At 41.2% G+C, this 21339-nt stretch overlaps 2 protein-coding genes across 5 annotated transcripts in view; one reads left to right on the plus strand and one right to left on the minus strand.

Annotated features, from left to right (window-relative positions):
• Positions 1-14881, plus strand: part of gdpd5b (glycerophosphodiester phosphodiesterase domain containing 5b) — a 42681-nt gene extending 27800 nt beyond the window's left edge. Inside the window, exons 4-17 of one of the 4 annotated variants that reach the window (XR_014914785.1) lie at positions 768-861; positions 1016-1075; positions 1456-1554; positions 2370-2463; positions 3823-3968; positions 5106-5188; positions 6382-6532; positions 8768-8989; positions 9173-9330; positions 9452-9599; positions 10889-10971; positions 12848-12960; positions 13067-13438; positions 13600-14881. Coding sequence is in view for 1 of the 4 variants with exons in the window: in XM_085429521.1 (XP_085285647.1) it covers positions 768-861; positions 1016-1075; positions 1456-1554; positions 2370-2463; positions 3823-3968; positions 5106-5188; positions 6382-6532; positions 8768-8989; positions 9173-9330; positions 9452-9599; positions 10889-10971; positions 12848-12960; positions 13600-13682 (1534 nt within the window). In the remaining 3 variants the exon portion in view is untranslated. The remainder of the gene's footprint in view (positions 1-767; positions 862-1015; positions 1076-1455; positions 1555-2369; positions 2464-3822; positions 3969-5105; positions 5189-6381; positions 6533-8767; positions 8990-9172; positions 9331-9451; positions 9600-10888; positions 10972-12847; positions 12961-13066; positions 13439-13599) is intronic. The other 3 variants (XR_014914786.1, XR_014914787.1, XM_085429521.1) reach the window with 3 other exon arrangements.
• A 1044-nt stretch (positions 14882-15925) lies between these two features.
• Positions 15926-20655, minus strand: hspa13 (heat shock protein family A (Hsp70) member 13). Its single transcript, XM_085429522.1, has 5 exons — positions 20488-20655; positions 20055-20395; positions 19699-19912; positions 19356-19523; positions 15926-17255 (listed from the first exon to the last, which is right to left on the minus strand). Exons 1-5 carry the CDS (start codon positions 20510-20512, stop codon positions 16684-16686), a joined length of 1320 nt encoding a protein of 439 aa, XP_085285648.1. The 5' UTR covers positions 20513-20655; the 3' UTR covers positions 15926-16683.
• Between the last annotated feature and the right edge of the window lie 684 nt (positions 20656-21339).

Here is a 21339-nt window from a genome sequence, read left to right on the forward strand (position 1 = left end):
TGCACTAAGTGACCCTGCTGTGGCTCTATGCCACTAGAATCATGCACAAGACTTTGAATGTAAAGGACCTAGCTGTCATTTAAAAATGTGCACACCCACACCCAAAGAAATGCACAGAAACAAATACATTCAGGCACTTCGTCTTTTCTCTGCAGCTGTGGACCTGGTGTTACACCCAGTGTCACTCTTCAGAGGATTTAAACTCAGAGTAGCATGCGTATATTTTTATGTCTATATATAGCTATATGTAGTTGCATGTTATAGTAAAGCATCCCATAAAACAGAAGCCAGTCCTCAATAATTTGTCCAACCATCCATTAATAATGTTACATAATCTATTTTTGTCAGATTTTCCCTGTGGCACAGAAACAGTGTCTGTGGTCACTGTGCAGAGTCTGTGCATTATTGTTGCTAACACAAAGCTTGAAAGCACTTTATTGATGTCTGCCTGTCAATCAGAGACCTTTAGTAAACCAATAGTTTCCATTTTCAGCTTTCTACATCAATGTCATGTTTCAACTGTAGATTGCATCATTTTGTCTCTTTGTACAAGTCTGCTTCTTTGTGGACTTCTGCAGCTAATCTAACATAATGTTGTTGGTAGTTTGTCAGTCATGTTTGTTTTGTAAGAAAGAAAAACGGCCGATAATAGGTGGGAGAAAATAGGGACACATATATACACTGACACTCTATTCTCACAAGCCTTCACACCCTTTTTTTATTAGGTGTGATGAAGACAAGAAATGTTGTTATCCTTGTTTCTGCAGGTTCCTGTACAACCGCTCTGGGGAGTGGAGTGATGGCACTGTTCCCATCCTAGCCACCACCGCTGCTGGCTTCACCTATATTGCTTTTCTAATTGTGAGTCACATATCGTTGAAGAGATTTTAAAATTGTCTTCATGTGTTGCCAGATATGGTAACCACTTACATAACAACGATTAGCAAGTTGAGATCTGTAAGGCAGCAGGCTTGTTCTGAACCTTGTTCTTGTTTCTTTCTGTCTTTCTCTTCAGGTTTTAGCACTTTGCCACGTTGCACTTGGGCAGCAGTTAAATTTGCACTGGCTTCATAAGGTAACATGCCAAATGTGAAGCTGAGCAACTGTTAATGTGTCTGTGTGTGGTTTGTGAAAAATGGGTGGTGGGAGGGGGGCGGGCGAGTTTTACATATGTATTTTTAACTCTGTTATGTGTTTACTTAGTGTTTGTGTGTGTCGCTGTGTCCAATCGTTGCTGATCAGCTGAACTTCCCAACTTATAGTTTGGAGTTGTCCCAGCAGAGTTGCAAAATCCCAGAAAACAAGCTGTTCAGAAATGCTGTCAGCAAATCAAATACAGTTACCAAACACTGTTTGAGATGTGAAAGAGCTGCGAGCTACTCTGGGTTATTCTGGTGCATATGTGTGTCTAAACAAACAACCTCTTTTGGTGTCTCTCCCTCTTTCTCCACACAGATAGGAGTTACTGCTGCCTTGCTCACCACCATCATTGGGGTCATATCTGTCAATCAAACATGGGCGCAAGAGTGGGATGTCATCCCCATCTCCCTGCAGGTCAGCAGACTTAAATCACCCTAAACTACTTGTGATGGGTAGACATCACAGCTGGTGCTTAGGTTCCGTACTAAAGTGAGTGTTGTGATCCACAGGCGAGAGGCACAGTGTTATTTTCACACAACAACCAACACTTTGACCAGAGGTTGTCGGCCTTGATATAATAATGGCTCAGTAATGGAGCTATAATCAGTTTTCTTTCACAGAGACAGCCAGGGTGGACTGAAGTGTCTCTCCTTTGTAGTGCTGTGGAGGTTTGCACATGCCCATTTAAACTGGTGTAATTCCTACACTACACATCAGTGTCTACAACAATCGGTCCATCTTGTACATCCATATACAGCTTTTTTTTTTTCTTTTTTTTTTTAATGTCCCTTTAAAATAATCGTTGTGTGCCTGCTGTAGCAGTTGATACTCTGCTGCTTGCCATTTGGAGGAATATGTAATCATGTAAACTGTCTATGCGGTACTACAGCAACTGCAGTGTCTCTAAAATTAAATTACATCAGAGAAGTTTAAATAACCTTATAGTTAGTGTGTCCGTTTGGGATTGTTGCACCACCAGAAATGTGTGATTGAAGTGGACACATGATTTCACTCCAACTGTGGCCATTAAAATTAAATGCCATTACAAATTACAGCTATTATCTCTAAATAGTGTTGCCAGTGCTTCAACTCCAGATAATATCTGTAATTCCATGTCTCTCTGTCTTCTTTGTCTTTGTTTCTCTCCTCCTCTACTCAATCGTTAACTCTCTCTAACCTTTTCTGTCTACATACCCCCGCATTCATTTCTGTTTCACACCTCTGTTTAGGCTACAGGCCCGTTCCTGCACATCGGGGCTCTCGCCGCAGTCACGGCACTATCTTGGATTGTGGCTGGACAGGTCACCCGTGCAGAAAAAATGAGTATGTGTGCTTCTGTAACACAACATTCAAGTCCATTCTTACCTGACGTTACCATCAGCCACAGATCAAACACACACATACACAGGAGGAGTTGTGAATGATTAACACTATGTAGACAAGAGGCCAAGACCTCCACCCAGGGTGTCCAAGATAACGAACATTCCTCCGGTCTCATGTGATGTTTTCCACCCAGGACATTTTGAATTGTTTGTCCTTGATTTCAGGACTCTTTGTGGGGATTGTTAGCTCTGAATGTGTGCTCTGTCCTCACTCTCACTGCCACTGGTGTCTGTAAAGCAGACACCTAAAAAGAACTTGAAAGTCTTTGTGATTTATGATTTTGAGATTTTGAACAAGGGGGAGCCACAGTGTTGGCTACCAAAAAACTGATGCATTAATGGTATATCATTAAGTGCTAATTACTTACAAGTTATTGTTTTTTCAAAGATAAATGTGTCTTTAGTGATAAAACCTGATACATCTAAATGATCATTGCTCAAGAGAATTTGCCCTTGTCTCTTTGAAAGATGGAAAATAACTTGCCTGACTGTTTAGTTGTTGGCTTCATTTTTTATGTTTATGTTTGAGGGTTTTTTTTTTATATATATATATATATATATATATATATATATATATATATATATATATATATATATATATATATATATATATATATATATATATATATATATATATATATATATATATATATATATATATATATATATATATATATATATATATATATATATATATATATATATATACTTGATGAGGTGAAAAGGTCTTGGCAAAATTTATCTTATTCAGTGCAGAACAGCAACTGAATATCAAAGAGGGTATGAGTGTGTGTGCGAGTGAGAGGGTGGATGAGGGTTGTGTGAGTCTCCTGTGTGTAACAAGAGTTGGCTACTGAACCCCGCCCCGGAGCTGACCTTGAAACAAATACATTCCTGTGTGTGGGTGCCCACTTTGAGCCATCATTACACACTCATACAGAGTTGGACACAGGGTAATCTCTATGGCCCCGATGGATGTGTTGTTGGCCACTGTGTAGTTTTAAGCACTGCTGAACATTCAGATATTTACTGCCTTTGCACAGGTAACTGATTTTGGCACACTCCTAGCACCTAGCATCTTTCACAAACTGTGTATAATGAGCTGTTTGGTGAGCTTTGGAGGTGCTGAATGGTAGATTTTGTGTTACCCATTTCCCCAGTTCCAGTTATTATGCTATGCTCCTATTGGAGTGTTCTTACAGTAGTCATCATAAAAGCAAATTTCCCCAAAGTCAAACTAGACTTCATTATATCACAGCTAACAACTGTAACTATGTTGATGCTGCATATCTTCTTCCAGTGTTCCAGGTGGTGGTGGTTTTGCTGTATGTCAGTGTGTTACTAGCACTCTACGTGGTGCCCCTACATATCACCTCTCCCTGCATCATGGACCCAGCCACCCTCAAACCACGCCCTGCTGTTATTGGCCATCAAGGAGCCCCTATGGTGAGTCAGCTGATGCCCAGCTTCCATTCTGAATGAGAATTTAAAACGAAATAAATAAATAAATTGATGTACATGTTCGTACAGTAACATACAGAGTCCAGATATTGGCTTAGCAGCAAGGCTCCCAGAGTCCCAGGAAAAATTGTGCTGCTTTATATTGTTATTTTTTTTATATTAGTCCCTTGTTTTGTTTTTCTCACTTTTCTGAATGAAAAACAAAAGGACTGTGTCAGCATATTAACTTGTGTGCAACTGAAAAATAGAAAAACTATGTGAGCTGGGAGCGCTCCATACCTACATGTTCTTCTGGACTGCGGTGTAACCCAGCCAAAGACAAAGTGTTGTTTGTAGTTTTTTTTTTTTTAAGCACCAGTTAGACTCTTACTTGGAGCTGGAATGGTTAGCCACATTAACATATGATCTGTAAGCAAAGTGCATTTTTGCATGATTGGTTTATGTGCTTGGGTTAATGCCATTACTTCTTAACATCACCTGCAGACAAATTTAAGCCCTTGGCAAAACGTACTGTTGAGTATTACACAACTGTTAGAAGGAACGAGAAGATGGTTGTTCAGAACAGTTAGTCACGCACACGCTCAAAAACACACCCAGATTTTTGTGCTATTTGTGCAAGGCAATTGATTCTCACTGTGGAATCTAAATTTAGGAGTGGCTGTGGAAGGCTGTGAGACTCCCACTGGGAAACAGTGATCACATCACTGGACTCTTTGTCCCAGAATCACTCTGTATTGATTATAGCATCATTCCTTTCCTGTGGTTCCCAGGCAAGTAGCTTTACTGACAGGCTTTCATAGGATGATACTATTCTAGTAAGTGATGGTATGGTATTGATCATACCCTCGACCAGAAGAGTTAAAGGGCAAGCTGCAGCTGTGACTTTTTTCATTACACACAATCCTTTGTGTTCAGAGGGCAGAGTGTGTATTATTTTGTGAACAGGACAGAGTGTGAAAGCTTTATAAATACATGTAAAAACGTTTTCTCTGTGTCATTTTCTTATCAAGAGATGTAGCTCCAACTTCAGAAAAGTCAGAAGTTAGGTCATTGTTACGGGGCTATATGTTAAAATAAATAAAAAATTTCTGTGCTTGTCCTTTACTGTGAGTGTGTTTGTAGCTTGCTCCAGAGAACACAATTTGGTCCTTCCAGCGAGCGCTGCAGATGAACGTCACTGGGTTGGAGGCTGACGTGGCTATCAGGTACGCACATACAATCAATACAAGAGAATGATAAAGCAAAGCAAATAAAAGGTTTAGTACCCCCCCCCCCCCCCAACACACACACACACACACACTGGGTTTCATAGATTATCACAATCACTGGCTTTTCAAAAATTTCTCAATCAGTTCAGGACTAACGTCACACAGGACCACGTATCACATTTAGACCTGCTTGGGATTTTGTTTTTTGTTTTTTGTTTTATTATTATTGTGTACTCCAAATACCAAAGGGACAATCTTAGGCATTATGCATTGAACATACCGCTGTTAAGTATAGTAGCAGTCCGTAGTTATCAATTCCTGCATGATTTTACCAACATAATGAAGACGGGCTGAGCTCAGAGAGGCACACTTGGAGGAAGGCAGGAAATTGGGTGGGTGGATACTCCAGTGGCCGTGCTATATGATGAATAGTGGGTGCCCATGTCTACTCATGCATGTACGGCTATGGAGGATGAGTGATTGTGTGGAGGTGGAGAGTGATGCCGGCCACAAAGTGTGTGTTTGTGTTTTAGAGCCACATTTCATAGTGCAGAGTGTTTTAAGACCGTCAGTGCATCCTAATTTGATTAGATGTTTTTGAAGCAATCGTGTGTGTGTGTGTGTGTGTGTGTGTGTGTGTGTGTGTGGTCCTGAGAGAGGTGAATGGGTGTGTGATGTTCAGGCTGCTGACAGGTGGGCTCCTAACGGTGCTGAGTAATTAGACCTGATGACAGCCAGATCCACAAAGAGACTCCACTCCTGAAGCAGACTGGAGACAAATGCTCATGTGTGCACGCATTCATACTATAGAACATGATTTTTATTTATTTCTTTTCCCCACACATGATGATGCTGTTTTGGAAACTAACAGTTCAAACACAGACAAACACCCACCTATATGTGTTAGCAGAATATTTGTTAGTCAAATGCTTAGTTTGTTTTTCCGATTAGTATTTGAACGACAAATACAGAGAATGGAAGGGCTTTTTCCTTTTGTCTTTTCTTGGAAATGATCTTGATATGAGCTCAGGTTTTTTTTTTTTTTAATTCACATATTGGTCAGCAGCAGCATTTTCCTTTTTTGGCACGATTTCAGCTCTTATCTCTTCTCTGCTATTTTCGGAACCTTCATCTCTCTCGTACACATCAGCTGCAAATATTAATTACTACTTAATTCTTTTGTTTGCTAGCATGGATGGTGTTCCTTTCCTGATGCGTGACTTTACCCTGCGAAGGACCACAGACGTAGAGAAGGTTTTTCCAGATAGACAGATGGACGAAGCCTCACTTTTCAATTGGACGGATCTGCAGCAGCTCAACGCTGGACGTTGGTTCCTCAAGGTAGTTCTTGGTTTCTAATAAGGACTAAATCTGTGAATTTATTTGAAAGTAGTCTTAGCTTTAGCGTGCCGGGATGCACTGATGTGCAACAAAAGCCATTATCCCAGTGAGCCATAAATGCTATACGGCATCGCACATTGATCATTCTAGAGATGGACCGATCCGATATTACGTATCGGTATCGGTCCGATACTGACCTAAATTACTGGATCGGATATCGGAGAAAAATAAAAAATGTAATCCGATCCATTAAATATCATGAAAGCACCTCACAAAACTTGCAACACGCCGTAACTCACCTCAGAACGTTAGCACGTCGGAGCAGTATGCATCACGTGATAGAGCGGCTGTGGCATGCGGGACCTGTCAGTGGTCTGGATAGCATTTGGAGCTTCGCTAGCAACCTGGCATTTCATCTCCGACAAAGTTATCCCCGAGAGAAGTAAAGCAAGTGTGTAAGTCCATCTCTGAATGTTTGTAAAGCATTCCTGCGTTAAGCTTACCAAACGATATATGGAGCGACTGCCTCTTCTGGCTGCTACTTCAATCATGAAACTGCTTAACGATCAGCTGATCAGCTTTTCTGTCGCGAGTCCGTCTCTCTGGTTTGTTTTTGGCCCACTTTGCACCAGAAAGAGGAAACCAGCGGCTGAACAACAGCAGCACGTTTAAGCTTGATCAGCTGTTGTTAGAATGTATTTAATATTACTTTCTACTCGAGGATCTTTTTCTACGTAGCTGACGGCTGGTAACTGTGCAGGGGCGGATCTAGCAAAGTTTAGCCAGGGGGGCCGATAGGGCATTAACAGGGAAAAGGGGGCACAAAGACATACTTTTCTTTCTTATTTTCATTTAAAATGTCTAGCTTTTAATAAATAATTATCCGAATCTTACACCCAAAGTTTTAATTTGATGTAAAATGAATAGAAGTCAATTACTGTATATAGTGACTATTAAGTCTAATATATATATACCCTAGTAAGCTATAGTACTTTTTCCTTTGGGAAGGTACCATCTGTGCAGTCTGCAATTTTGTTGAAGAAAGATGTTGAATCTATTTAATATTTCTTGAAAAATAATTGATTTCTGTGCATTTTTTTTCCACACTGCATCAAATTAAGGTTGATTACGTTGATTAAGCATCATGAGGTGGAGTGTGAGGGGTGGTTCCCTATTTTTTATTTATTTATTTTTGTTGTTGCTGGGAGTTGGAACCCTATTAGTTAGGTTGCTTAATATTTACGCTAAGTACTCTTTAAAATACCAGAATAGGGAGGATGGTGTAGGTTTAAGTTTATTAGATTGATCAGTATTGCTGAACTATGAAATTTTTTTTTTTTTGCATATAGGTATAACAGAATAGCTTTAGTGTAGTTGTTGTTTTAAACTTGAGTATGAACTTATACAAAATGCAGCAAGATATTTAAAAAAACAGTTTTGTTGATTAAAAAACACTATATCGGATTCATATCGGTATCGGCAGATATCCAAATTTATGATATCGGTATCGGACATAAAAAAGTGGTATCGTGCCATCTCTAGATCATTCATGATGTCGTTGGCTTTCATCAAAATGTTAACACTCACCAAAGCTTTACTGGGAGCTGCGGTGCGATGAGTGCCATGTTTCACTGTCATCCTCGTACATGAAACAGCCGTCACTCGAGGACTGCTTTTTCATTAATCTGTCCATGTCTAAAAGTGCAGGTTTGTTGCTTTAAAATGTTTCCTTCTTTAGCTTAGCTCTTATGAGGTGAGACCATGATGTGCAAAGACTGAGATGTGGCTGTCTGTATTTGTTTGAATCTTCATTACTTTCCCGTCTTGTGTTTACACTGCATGTGTGCACACTGTGTGGATAGATATTGCATTTCTAAGAAAAGCCGTACCACCACTCCATGTAATTTCAACAATGATTTTTCATCACCTAATCTGTAGTGTATATGTATTCTCCAATATATAAAAGGCAGAAATGAAGTGTTTTCTAGTCAAAAAAAGTGAAATGGCATCTTATCATAGATTAAAAGAATCTTCTCAGGATCTTCTCCAAAGGGAGTAAGCAGTGTAGCGAGAAATGTGGCGTCCTCCAACGATGTACTGAATGATCTTTTGAGTTTTTATGTTGATAAAAGTGTTATAAAGCTGTATTGTAACCTGTATTTTTCTTTCATTTAAACTGTAAACCTGATGATCACTTTTTTTTTTCTTCCTTTTTTTGTGTGTGTGATGTTTCAGGATGACCCCTTCTGGACCGTGAACACGCTGCTTCAACGTGAGAAGGAACGGATCGCCAACCAGACCGTGTGCAGCCTGGAGCAGCTTCTAGAACTAGCCTCATATCACAACAGCACGGTGGTTTTCAGGCTGCGTAGACCTCCTCCCAAGCACCCCTGCTACGACAGCTGGATCAACGATACACTACAAGCTGTGCAGCAATCTGGGGTTCCTCAAAGCCTGGTAGTTATATAGGGATTAAATGGCAGTGTGTGTTTGCTCTTTTTCACTGCGTGATGTCTGGTGTTTCTTTGTTTGCATGCTACATGCAAAACGAATGAGTTCAAATGCAAATCCTATAAAAATAGTTGTGTTGGTGATAGAGTTTCAAAGCTGTAACTGTTTGACGTACTGTGCCGTGTCCAGGTGATGTGGACGCCTGATGACAATAGAGCCCAGGTGAGACAGCTAGCACCTGATCTGATCCAGACCTCAGTGGTGAAACGGAGCCCTCAAGTTCTGGAGCAGTCCGGCATCAGCAGCCTGCTGCTCAGATACAACCAAGTCAGTAGAGAGGAAATCAGGTAGGAAGACACACAGCCCTGATGTTGTGTTATCAGTCTGCAGCTTCAGCACAAAGATTTATAAGTGCCTGAATGTTTTCCTTTTTTTTTTTTTTTTTTTTTTCTCCCCCTTTTTTCCCAGGAACTTTTCCGAGGCCCACATCAATCTCACCCTCTACACAGTCAACGAGCCCTGGCTGTACTCGGTGCTCTGGTGCAGCGGGGTGTCATCAGTCTCCTCAGAGGCCCCGCATGTCCTCCTAAAGGTGCCTTACCCCATCTGGTTAATGGTAAGGACTCATCACACACAGTAGTTTTATATAAGTCTTTTGGGTTCACATTTTGCTTTTAAGTTAATTGTTTTGGGGGGGGTGTCTGATCTTCTATTTGAATGATTTCCTTTTCCCCCCCCACTTGCTCCTTTACTGCATTGAGATTTTTTCAGACCTTTTCTGCTCTCCAAATCTTGTTGCAGACGTGTCTTAAAATATGTGTATTCAGCAGGTGTTTTATTAATTTATAGAAAATCAAAGAGAATGACACATCCCATTTATAAACTGTAAGTTTGAGCCTCTTCTTCCAACCAGCAGGCATCATGTAGATCTCTTACTGTTTAAAATTCTTACTTTTACTCATGTCTGATTGCTGAGGTTTCTCTCTAATATTGAAGGCTCTTTACCTGTTTTTAATTGGTGCCAAACAAATAAAAAATTAAATAAAATTGTATTCAGAGACTCAGTTATAGCAATCGCTGATTAGCTTGGCTCTATCCTGCTTCAACCAGTGGTCCTTAAGATGCTACTACAACTCGAGTGGAGCCCACCTGTATCTTAATTTAATTTGGACCTAATTAAGGGAGCTACTAGATACATGCTTATTGTAAAGGCTGCGAGGGCCCTCTTTAACCTCCCTCTCCTTCAGCTTCATCCTCTCTTTGACTAAATTAGATTTTACTGATTGATATCAAAAGGAGAGCCTAGCTTTGAACTGAACTCCTGTTTGCTGTAGTGTCATTCTTTTCTAGTTCAGTCTTCCTGTTGAAACTTCTCAACATGGGCAGCCTCTCTGCTATCCTTCCACTCGCCCTCATATGTGCAGCGCGCCAAACCGCTCCCCCCATCTGTGGCACCATACGGGAACTCTGCATGACAACATGTGGACATGACCTCCAGCTCACTGCTACGGCTCAGGGACAGTTTAGGCTTTCGTAGCATCTGCGGCGCTGTCTGTTAAACCCAACTGTGAAAAATATCCTCTCAAATATGCTATGAGTTGTCATTAAGACCAACAGAAGGTAATGGGGAAGGAAGTAGAGATTTGCATTTATGTTTGTAGTAAATGATAATGTTGACAGTGTCAGTGTTTGTTTAAAAAAACTGTTATTTTAGTGGGTTTATTCAGAAAAAAACAGTTCAGCACAATTCAGCTGAAATTAACTGTATTCTTTGGCATATAGCGCCACCCTGTGATGGATCCTGCTGTAAATGACTTCAAGACAAAACTCAGATCTATCGTGTGTGTGTGTGTGTGTGTGTGTGTGTGTGTGTGTGTGTGTGTGTGTGTGTGTGTGTGTTTCCAGAGACCAAATGTGTACTGCCTGGCGTGGGTGTCTGCAGACCTCATCTCCTTCGCTGTAGTCATAGGCATATTCATTTTCCAAAAGTAAGTACACACACAGCAGTGAGATCATTAAAGCGAGCTCTTACACAACAGCTAATGTTCCTCTATTTTTCTGCAGGTGTGTTATTCCTCTTTCACACTTAAATACACTCATTACTGCTAATTGACAAACACATTTACTCAGTAGACATCTCCCTGTCTGGAACACATCAGCAGCTCCTACATAATGATGCTGTTTTTTAATCAAATGAGAATCTCTTTAAAACCCATTTTGTTTTGTGGCATTATAAGCAGTCATGTGTATTTCTGTTGTGTCCCAGGCTGGAGAAGGGTGAATGTTTTTATATAAACGTGTTTTCTCTTTGCTAAGCCCTTCACACTCCCTGCCCTGCGTTTCTGCTGTGTTATAAGTGCTGTTTGTTTGTTTCTCTGATGACCCCAGAGACAGATGGCCTGTCCTCCTGTCATCACTGGCACCAAGGGCATTGATTTATTTATTAATCTGTTCCACAATAAGGGTTCAAAATGAGTCTGCTCTGATTATTGGAGCTATTTAATAGCTTCTGCTGGCTTCTAAACTGATCTCTTGTCTCCCGCCTTCTTTTGTCCTTTTTTTCTCTTTCCGCCTCTTCCTCGTCCTTTCTCCTCTGCCTGACGTGCATGCTCTTCTTCCTCCTCCTCCTGCTGCATTCTGGCATCTTCTCTCAGCTATCACATGATCAGGTAACTGGGTCGCCTCTCCTGACCCAAAGTCTTCTCTCCTTTCACCACCTTTCTACCTTTCATAATCTTTACCCATCATTCCTTTGTTTGATGCATCGTTGATTTCCTCTTTTTTTTTTTTTTTTTTCTGCTGTTACTATATCATCCATCTCATCCAGATTTTTTCTCTCCACCTTAGTTCCACTTCCTATATTTATTCTCACCTTCTTCTCTGTCTCACCTGAATGGATGTATTGCACTGCTGCTGTGCTTTCCTCTATGACAGCGACGACTTCTCATCCTCATTCTCCTCTGCTAAACAAATGAAATGTAATCTACCCACACAGCACAAAAAATAGTCCACAGTGAGAGTTTAAATGTCTCATCAGTCTTAATAAGTTAACGACTAAATGTCCAAAATGAATTGGAGCTCTCGATTCATCCAGGAAAGGCCTCAGGATTGGCTTTCTGAATCCTGGCTTGTTTGTGTCTCTAAATGCTTCTGTGCATTAGTCACAGTTCATTGTGACTAATGCTTCCAAGTTAATTGAATTGAAATCGGGGCTGTTTTCATTAAAACGAGGATGAAGTTGTGGCAGGCAGGAAATGAAATCAGTGGCCTGTCAGCAACGATAATCTAGCAAAGACAAAACAGTGATAAACCACTTGTATAAGAAAATAGTTGATATGTTTTTAATTGTTAACGAAACATTGTTTTTTTTTTTTCTATGAGTGACAGTATATTTTAAGAGAACAGTAGAGCGGTGAATATTGACTCATTAATTAAATGATCATTTTGCCAGCAAAATGCACATCTTTAATGAAATACGTTCAAGTGTTTCCAAAGATAAAGGAGTGATGCTTTTACCTTATTACTTACAATTAAACCCGATCAGTACCTATACATACATATATACACACTATGAGAAGTCTGTTGTTTTTTGTTCGTTTGTTTTTTTTCCTCCAAATTGAACGCCATACTTCATACACTTGACCGATATCGGTTGGATGTTGCATCATAGCATGTGAAGTATCAAACAAACAATTCCTGAACATAATTTGTTCCAATCTGTACATTTTAACAGAGTGAGGCATGCACACAGACCAGGTTGCTTATTACAATTTGAAATGTCCAGGCTGTAATCCAGTGCAGCTGTCTTTAGGGTGTCCTTGTGTCTCGTGGTGATTTCTGATGCAGCCTGTGCAAACACTGCAGGTATCGGATGAGCGGTATGCGCAGCTACAACCCTGAACAGATCATGCTGAATGCTGCGGTCAGGAGGTCCAGTGGAGACATCAACGTCATGAAGGAGAAACTTATTTTCTCTGGTAAGGCCCGTGCAGTGAAATAAAGAAAAATTGAATTATTTACCAGTCTTTATTTATTTATTTTTCATTAATTTGGGCTCTTGAACCTCCATAACCTGTTTTTTAGACTTCAGGTGCCCAAATAGCATGCCAGTCCATCCCAGCATGCATCTGAGTGTCTGTAAATCTTCTTGGTCCTCCTCTTCCTCTCTTCCATGTTGAAGGTCAGCCCCAGTAACAGCCTCCCTCCTACATCCTCCGTGTGATGTTCAGCACCTTTTCATCCTTCACAAGCAGTGACTTCTTCCTTTGTTCCCTTCATCCGTTGCATCCCTTGTTACCTTCCACCTCTCTGCCTACTTTGCCCTTTTTCCCCATCATCATACCTGCATCCATCCATCCCTTCACACATCTGTCCTCCCCCAAAATCCTGCCAGGGGAAAATCATGTCCCAGTCTGTGTAGACAGCCCTTGGTACTGGAGGTCAAAGGTGAGTGATGTAAGTGCCAGCTGTTTGTGGTTCTTTATCATTTTTCCAATCCTTCAGTGTTGTTAACCTGCTGGGGAAAGATGTTTGTGTAAATGAGAAGAGGTCAGAAAGAGCTGGAAATGTATCATTGAAACAAGTTGTTTTGTTTCTTGTCCTTTGGCGCCCTCCAGAGGTGAGGAACGGAGTTGGCAGTGCCGAGGAGCTCTATGGAGACAGCTACGACTACTACGCCAATCAGGGCATCAGCCAGTGATCTCGCCTCACAGGATGAAAACAACACTACTCGGCGATCCCGTCATTCCAGTTTATCAGTGTAAAAGTGTCTCTCTGCCTCTGCTGCCCCGATTAACCGGCAGACTGCAGTATCCTTGTGTATACTCTGTAAATAGTACTATTTTTCCTCCCCCTCACACATACTGTACAATTTCAAAGAGCACTTTGTACTGATTGAATTTTGTCTCCTCCTCCTCTCACTTCCAAATGTTCCTCTGAGTTCCCATGGCCTGTTTCTTTACAAAGATCAACTTTCTTTATTTCTTTTGAGCTAATTTCCCAAAGCAGTTCATTCTTTTAAGCGCCATCAGATATTCTTCAGATGAATTTTATTTTTTATTGTGGCTTTGTCGCAGCATGGGGCTAATAGCTTACAGCCCATTGTATCCTGCCTCCTGGCAGCACTATGCTGTAGTTTATAGTAAACTTACCAACAGTAATATTTATATTTAAATAGAAAAGAAAAAAAAATTCAGAAGCTGTTTACAGAAGTCCTGCCTTCTCCTCCAGGTGACAAACTCACATGGTGTATGTAAGAGAATTATTTTGATAGAGGCTCAGAGCCCTGCTGTCCTACCAATGCATGTAACTCTAAGTATCCCTTCTACTGACTCATGTGAGCTGTGCTCCCAGTACACCTGGTTTAAATGGTCCGGGGGGGGGAGACTTGTGCTCCTGTTTTTATGGTAAATGGTGAATGTACATTTTTAATGTGTATTATGTGTTTTCTGACTGGGTATATAAATGTGTGCAGTGCTGAGTGTGTAATTGTATGTAAAAGGTGATTAATGCGTGAGATGCTCTAGCCCACAAAGGCATCTGAACTTACGTGACAGTTTAGCAATAGTCTGGTCCTATTAGATTTCACTTCCTGTACAGCCTTTGAGTTCAAGTACAGCAGTCAAGTCTTGTGGTATTTCAGTGCAGACGAACAAAATGCATCTAAAGCTTGGTTGCTGTTGTGAAACTGACCGCTGTGAGGTAGATGAAGTGGGCACCAAATGTGAAAATGAAGCTGCAAGTTAATCTAAGGGATACGACTGGTATCAGCACAGGTCAAGAGATGATTACCTTTTTGTGTTTTCTTATGTTGGGTATTACTGTGCCTCAGAAGCAAATGTTATAAACTCTAAATTAAAGTCTTAAGGAATGAAATAAAACAAAGTGTTTTGGGTTATATTTCCCTTTTCTCTTGCACAGCTTTTGAAATCATGTTTGTCTGGATAAGTGTAAAGCGTGTAGGTTCAATAATTCTCAGAAGGGTGCAGTGTCCTCATTAAGATCTTAAAAAGGGTTATTTAAGTTATCTGGTAAAGGTCACTTGGCAGAAGTGAAACTGTTATTTTGAGTAACTCATGTATGTCAGAGCTTAAATGTATTTATGTTAATGGGAGGTATTACAGCTTCACTCATCTACTCTCTGAACTTCTCCGCCTTCTATTAGAGGCCTCAGATAAAATTTAGATGAGTACATGAGCTTCATCTGCATCACCCCACCTCAGTACCCGACAGTCATAAATACAAAACTGAAAAAAGTTTGACTTTGCAAAAGGAAAGGACAGTGAAGAAGACGGAAACTCATTTTTAATAGGTCAAAAAGCAGACTGTTGACATTTTCAGGCAAATACACTTAAACTTGGTGAAAGTTGCAATATAAAAATAGATCCTGGTATTATTTCTGTTAGGAATTGAAATGATTCATACAGTATCTTTACTGGAGGCTCTAACACATCAAAATGTGAAATACAAAAGCAGGTGTGAATACACCTATTTATGAATTACAACAGGGGGGGAAAAACAGTTTGCGATACTTCAAAGGAATGTGGGCACACTGAATTCTTGGTCGAAATAAAGTAAAACTATCAGAGCGGCTTTTCTGTTTGTTTTCCAGAGATGAACTTCCAAATTGGATATACACCAAAAATTTCTTGTATCTCGTTCAAACACGTTCTTAAATATCCAAATGTGACAGGAACACATTTCTCAGCATCAAACACACAAGGCACCGATGAGTGACGCTTTGGTCATCCTCATCTTGAACTACAGCAGCAAAAGCAGTCCGTCCTCCCAAATATTTAAATAAAGCAGCTCTATTGCACAAAAAAGTCTCATTGGTCAACATGTGGAGTCCTTAAAGTGCAACACTGAGCACGTTTCCTCAGTCCCTTTTAAAGGCAAATAACCTTATGTGGATTTTTCTCACGATGCTAATGATTTACAGTACTGTAAAAAAACAAAACAAAAAAAAAAAACGAAGGCTTTCCACAGCACGTACCTTCATCTGTTGACTGAACTCTGCACCTCACAGTTACACTACATTTGAGTGTTTTAAAAGCATATGGACACATTTTAACTGGTCTCACTTAGTTGCTGTGACTTCTACAAAATTATGAACAGGACGAAGGCCTCTGAGGGAGCAGGTCAAACAATGTAGCAGCTCCTTTGAAAGGCATGTCCATAATTAAGAACTCAAATTAAAGGTCAATTAAACACCTACACGCATTGTCTCTCTCACACGAACACAATCAGACCCACACAATTTACACATAAATAAATAAATAGCTAGAGCAGTACTGGCTAGTCTTGATGTTTTCGAAAGGTGTGGCTGTTCCCTGAACACAAGTTAAGTATCTGATGCCACTAAGCCTCGACTGCTGAAGCTGAACGGTGCAGCAGATACGTGACAGAGACACTGTCTTACTGCAAGTTTGCGCACAACAAAAGCAGCTGTTACTCAGAATGTGAAACCAGACGGTTCACCTCTGATGTTACAAGTCGCTGTAGAGGAATGTTGTTTCAGTACACCGTCTGCTTTCTTTGATGTCCACTCGATTTCCACAACCGAGCAGAAGGACCGCTGTGCATCGTAAGCTTTTTGGTGACGGGTTTATTGTGTGTGTGTTTATTTTCCCTCCCATCAGCAGATGTTAAAGAAGCGCATTAAAGAAGCATGAAATACTAATAAAACACTGGAACAGAGATTAGCTGAAGTTCGTCTTGCGCAGATTTTTGTTGGGTATTTCTATGGCACTGACTTGTAAAGGCCAGGAGCCGCTCATGATGCCGGCCTGTATGGCCACGCCGGTGACCACAGCCAGGTCAGGGTCCACTGATGTGTTGGGCTCCTTTCCAAAGTACTCACTAATTAGCCTCCTAATTCGCGGGATCCTGGTGGAGCCTCCAACCAAAACGATCTCATCCACCTCCTCCTTGTCCAAGTGACCCTCAGCTAACACGGTCTCCACAGGTGCCAGAATCTTCTGGAAGAGGTCCTCATTGAGCTCCTCGAAAAGCGTGCGAGTGATTACGGCCTGGAAGAGAACTGGAGGCGGAGTGGAGCTGTCTAAGCTGTCGAGAGTGCGAAGGTGCAGGGGCACCCGGATGGTTACGCTAGGTTGGAGGGTCAGGTTGAGCTTGGCAGCTTCTACAGCCTGCCGGAGATGGTGGATGTCCTCCTTGAGGGTGGGTGGGACTCCAAACTCCTGCCGGACTCGCTCTGTTGTGTACTGGAGCAACCTCTGGCTGAAGTCCTGACCTCCCAAATTATTATTGCCTGAAAGCAAACAAACAAAAGAGCCCTTTAACATTATAGACTGATAGTATAGAGGTACAGTATACACAATACAACACTGTCACAATACAGAGTATATCAAAAAGAGTAAGTGCTTTCATTCTGCAGCCATTCACGAGTAATGATTGAAACAGATGGGATTTTTGAGTATCAAGTGGTTGCCAGTAGGAATCCTGTTCTGCAGAAATACAACAAGATTACATTCAGCAGACAGCCAGTTGAGTCAAGTCCCCTTGAGTTGTGCTCATCGCCAAAGACTCAACCAGACTGTCTGCATTTAGAAATGATACAATTATTTGCAAACCTTTAACATTCTCAAAGTGATTGCAGTCCGTCCAAGTCAGACTGCAACTGTTTTGCAGAAAGGTTGCCTCCTATCAGACAACCTGTGCAACTGCCTTTTGTTCAAAAGTGGTCAGGAATGTGCAACACCCAAAAAATGTAGTCGCCACAAGTTATAATATGTCGTAGAATGTGAAAATATTCAATATAATCACCAGGCAGCCACCAATTTCTTTGTAGACATAAACAAGTTGCTGTCCTATTTTTAATTGAGTGGCTGAGCTGTTAACTTGCTTTGAACAAGTAGGTAGATTTGTCAAAGCTAGTTGGATAGTTTTTAACACATTCGAGTGGACTGCATGTAAGTTTGCTTGGCTAACATCATCTCAGGAGTGCACGAGGTGAGCCCTCTTGTTTACAGTCTTCCCAAATTCTTTTCATTTATTTAATAAAATGTTGAATATGGATGTCCCTGTATCAATACAATGTCGCCATACAAAATACCGCAATACTATGCTGTATCGATGCCCCATCCCACCCCCACCCCCCACCCCACCCTTAGCGTAACGTTTCTCTGAGGTGACACCACAACAACAGTGACACAGTACTCCTGTAATCTTACCTAACACCACTTTGAACCACAAGATGCAGTAAGTCACTTATTTGGTAGTCAGAAGAGCAGCAGCTATGCAGCTTTTTAAAAATAAACACACAAACATGAGGTCATTTAGCATGCAAGGCATATTTCAAAGACGAAGACCACTGCTGAGCAAAAGAAAAAAAGACTTGTCGCAGTTTTGCCAGAAAACATCTTGATGATCCCCAAGACTTTTGGAAAAATACTCTGTGGACTAACAAGACAAAAGCTGAACTTTTTGAAGGGTGCGTGTCCCATTACATCTGACGTAAAAGTAACACACAATTTCAGAAAAGGAACATAACGCCAACAGTAAAATATGGTGGTGGTAGTTTGATGGTCTGGGACTGTTTTGCTGCCTCAGAAGCCTGGTAGACTTGCTGTGGTAAATGGGACCATGAATTCTGTTGTCTACCAAAACATCCTGTCCAGCCACCTGTTCATGACCTCAAACTGAAACATGCTTGCGTTCTGCAGCAGGACAATGACTCAAATCACACCAACAAGTCCACTTCTGAATGGCTTAAGAAAAACAAAATGAAGACTTTGGAGTGGCCTAGTCAAAGTCCTGACCTGAATCTGATTGAGATGCTGTGGCATGATCTTAAAAAGATGGTTCATGCTCAAAAACCCACCAATGTGACTGAATTACAACAATTCTGCAAAGATGAGTGGGCCAGAATTCCTCCACAGCGCTGTAAAAGACACCTAATTGCAGTTGTTGCTGCTAAGGGTGGCCCATCCAGTTATTAGGTTAGGGTGGAATCACTTTTACACAAAGGTCCAAGTAGGTTTGTATTTTTTCCTCGTTAATAACAAACACCTTCATTTAGAAACTGCATTTTTTTGTTTACTTGTCTCATCTTTGTCTAATATTTACATTTGTTTGATGACTGCTGAAACTGTTGAACCAAGTGTGAAATAAATAAATAAATGAAATGATCAGAAACTTAAGTGTGACAAACATAAAAAAAGGTTCTAGAGTATATAGAAGCATGTAACGTTGCTTGTTTGTTACCACGGTGTTTTAAAATTATATTCTACAGTCAGGAATGGTGGGGTTTATCGAGAGGCAGGGTACACCCTGGAAAGGGTCGCTAGTCTATCGCAACTTTATTACAACTATACCAAACTTTTATTTCTGGAGCTGTGAAGCACATTACCTGCCATTGCCCTAGTGAGGAACATGCCTCCCTGTTTGCTGAGTAAAGACACATCCAAAGTCCCTCCTCCCAAGTCCACTACCAGCACGTTAAACACGTCCACCTTGTGCAGGCCGTAGGCCATTGCTGCAGCCGTGGGCTCGTTGATCACACGTAAGACTGCCAAGCCTGGAAGACAGCGAAGGAAGAGTTAGCGTGCACACACTTCTAACATTAATGTGGGGTACGAGTTGTTTTTAATGATGCCTGAGAAGAAGTGCTGTAATGGATTCAAAGACTGGGTAAAGCTCTCTGTAAACCCAGTTTAATTATGTGCAGTCTTGAGACTCATTAGTAAACTGACCAGCAAGGTTAGCAGCCCTCGCTGTGTAGTTCCTCTGCCTCTCATCAAACTCTGCAGGCACTGAGATGACGGCCTGCTGCACCACCACACCCAGCTGTCGCTCAGCCATCTTCCTCAGCTTCAGCAGCAGCCTGGAGCCGATGAACTCTGGGGTAACGGTGAAGGTGTGGTTGGTGGAGATCACAAACTCTGCACTGCCCTTGTTGTTTATCACCTATGGCAAGAGAAGGATGAGAGGATGCTTTTTTTTTAAAGTGTGGATCTAATATCACTGCATACACATAGTTAGGAAAGGTGGCTAGATTGGTTGCCTGTCTGAGCTGAAAACTTTCCAAACCCAGCCCAGGATGACCCACCTTGAACGGGTACCTAGCGCTCTCCTTCTCTAGGACCTCTGGCTCAAAAATCTTCCCGATGAACCTTTTGGCATCGTAGATGGTGTTTTGGGGGTTGATGTCAGCTAGGTCCACGGCTTCGTGTCCGGCCAGCACCGCGGTGGTGGTGAAAGAGACCGCGCTAGGGATGCTCTTCCTCCCCTCTTCATCCGCTATCACCTCCACCTCCCCGCTGCCCGGGTGGAAGACCCCCACGGAGCAGAAGGTGGTGCCCAAGTCCAAACCGATCACCTTGGGTTTTGGGGGAGGCAGGTACTGCTGACCCAGGTAGCCAGCCAAGAACAGGGCCAGAATCACCGAACCTGTGGGACGGTAACAGCACGCGCATCACAGGTGGACCAAACCATTATTAGCTCATGAATTAGCACCCTAAAACGGCTATGCTTCTACTCACCAATCATGGAGATTTCTCCAGCCATCGTCACAAGCCGTTACGAAGTCAACGGACGCTTAAAATTCACAAAAAATGTATTAAAAGCTGTGTCGAAACCGTGTCCGGCTTTTGACAACTGGATGACGACAAACGGGAAATTTTCAGTTCACCAACAAAATACACGTCAACTTTGCACGGCTCGTGGGGAATGCTGGGTAATGTAGTTTACGTCGTTTACGCAAACGCTACCAGAAACCCAGAAATCGGCCGCTTTGTACTACAAATCCCATATAGCTAGCAACGCCAACCGCAAAGGGAGCATTTTGAAACGTATGCACGAGGTTAACCAATCAGGGAAAGGCGAAACAATTATTTTTTTATTTATAAATTACTAATTAAATAAATTAGTCAATCGATACAAACATGAATAAATAAAAGTAAAATATAATAAATTAATTATTAACTAAATATTATTATTATTATTATTAGTAGTAGTAGTATTAGCAATAGTACTATTAAAAGTAGACCTTAATTTAATCAGAATCAGAATCAGAAAGGGTTTTATTGCCAAATGTTGAGCAGGTTTACAACATTAGGAAATTGCTGCGGTGCTTCAGTGCAAACATACTGTCATAAATTAAGCTAAAATAGACATGAAAATAAAAATAAGCATAAGAATTAAAAGTGCTAAGTAGATAGATATGAGTGCAGGTGGTGATCAGTGCCAAACATGGAATGATGCAGTGAACACAGTGTAGGGTCATGTGTTAGTGGTAATTAAGCTAAATTCATGTAGAGGTGCAATCCGTGTGTACAGATGTACTTGTGGACTTGGCTCTATCAGAGACTGTACTCTTGTATTACTTAGAGTCT

The sequence above is a fragment of the Rhamphochromis longiceps genome, linkage group LG14 (assembly GCF_057381845.1).
Source record: "Rhamphochromis longiceps isolate RC_006_pf linkage group LG14, R_longiceps_female_GT1.1, whole genome shotgun sequence".
Taxonomy (NCBI): domain Eukaryota; kingdom Metazoa; phylum Chordata; class Actinopteri; order Cichliformes; family Cichlidae; genus Rhamphochromis; species Rhamphochromis longiceps.

Excerpts from the sequence above, each read along its gene's own strand:
- hspa13 (XM_085429522.1), bottom strand. The coding sequence starts at position 20,512 with ATGGCTGGAGAAATCTCCATGATTG. Across the intron at positions 20,396-20,487 it reads TGGAGAAATCTCCATGATTG|GTTCGGTGATTCTGGCCCTG; the intron begins GTGAGTAGAAGC and ends ACCGTCCCACAG. Across the intron at positions 19,524-19,698 it reads GAGGGCTGCTAACCTTGCTG|GCTTGGCAGTCTTACGTGTG; the intron begins GTCAGTTTACTA and ends GCTGTCTTCCAG.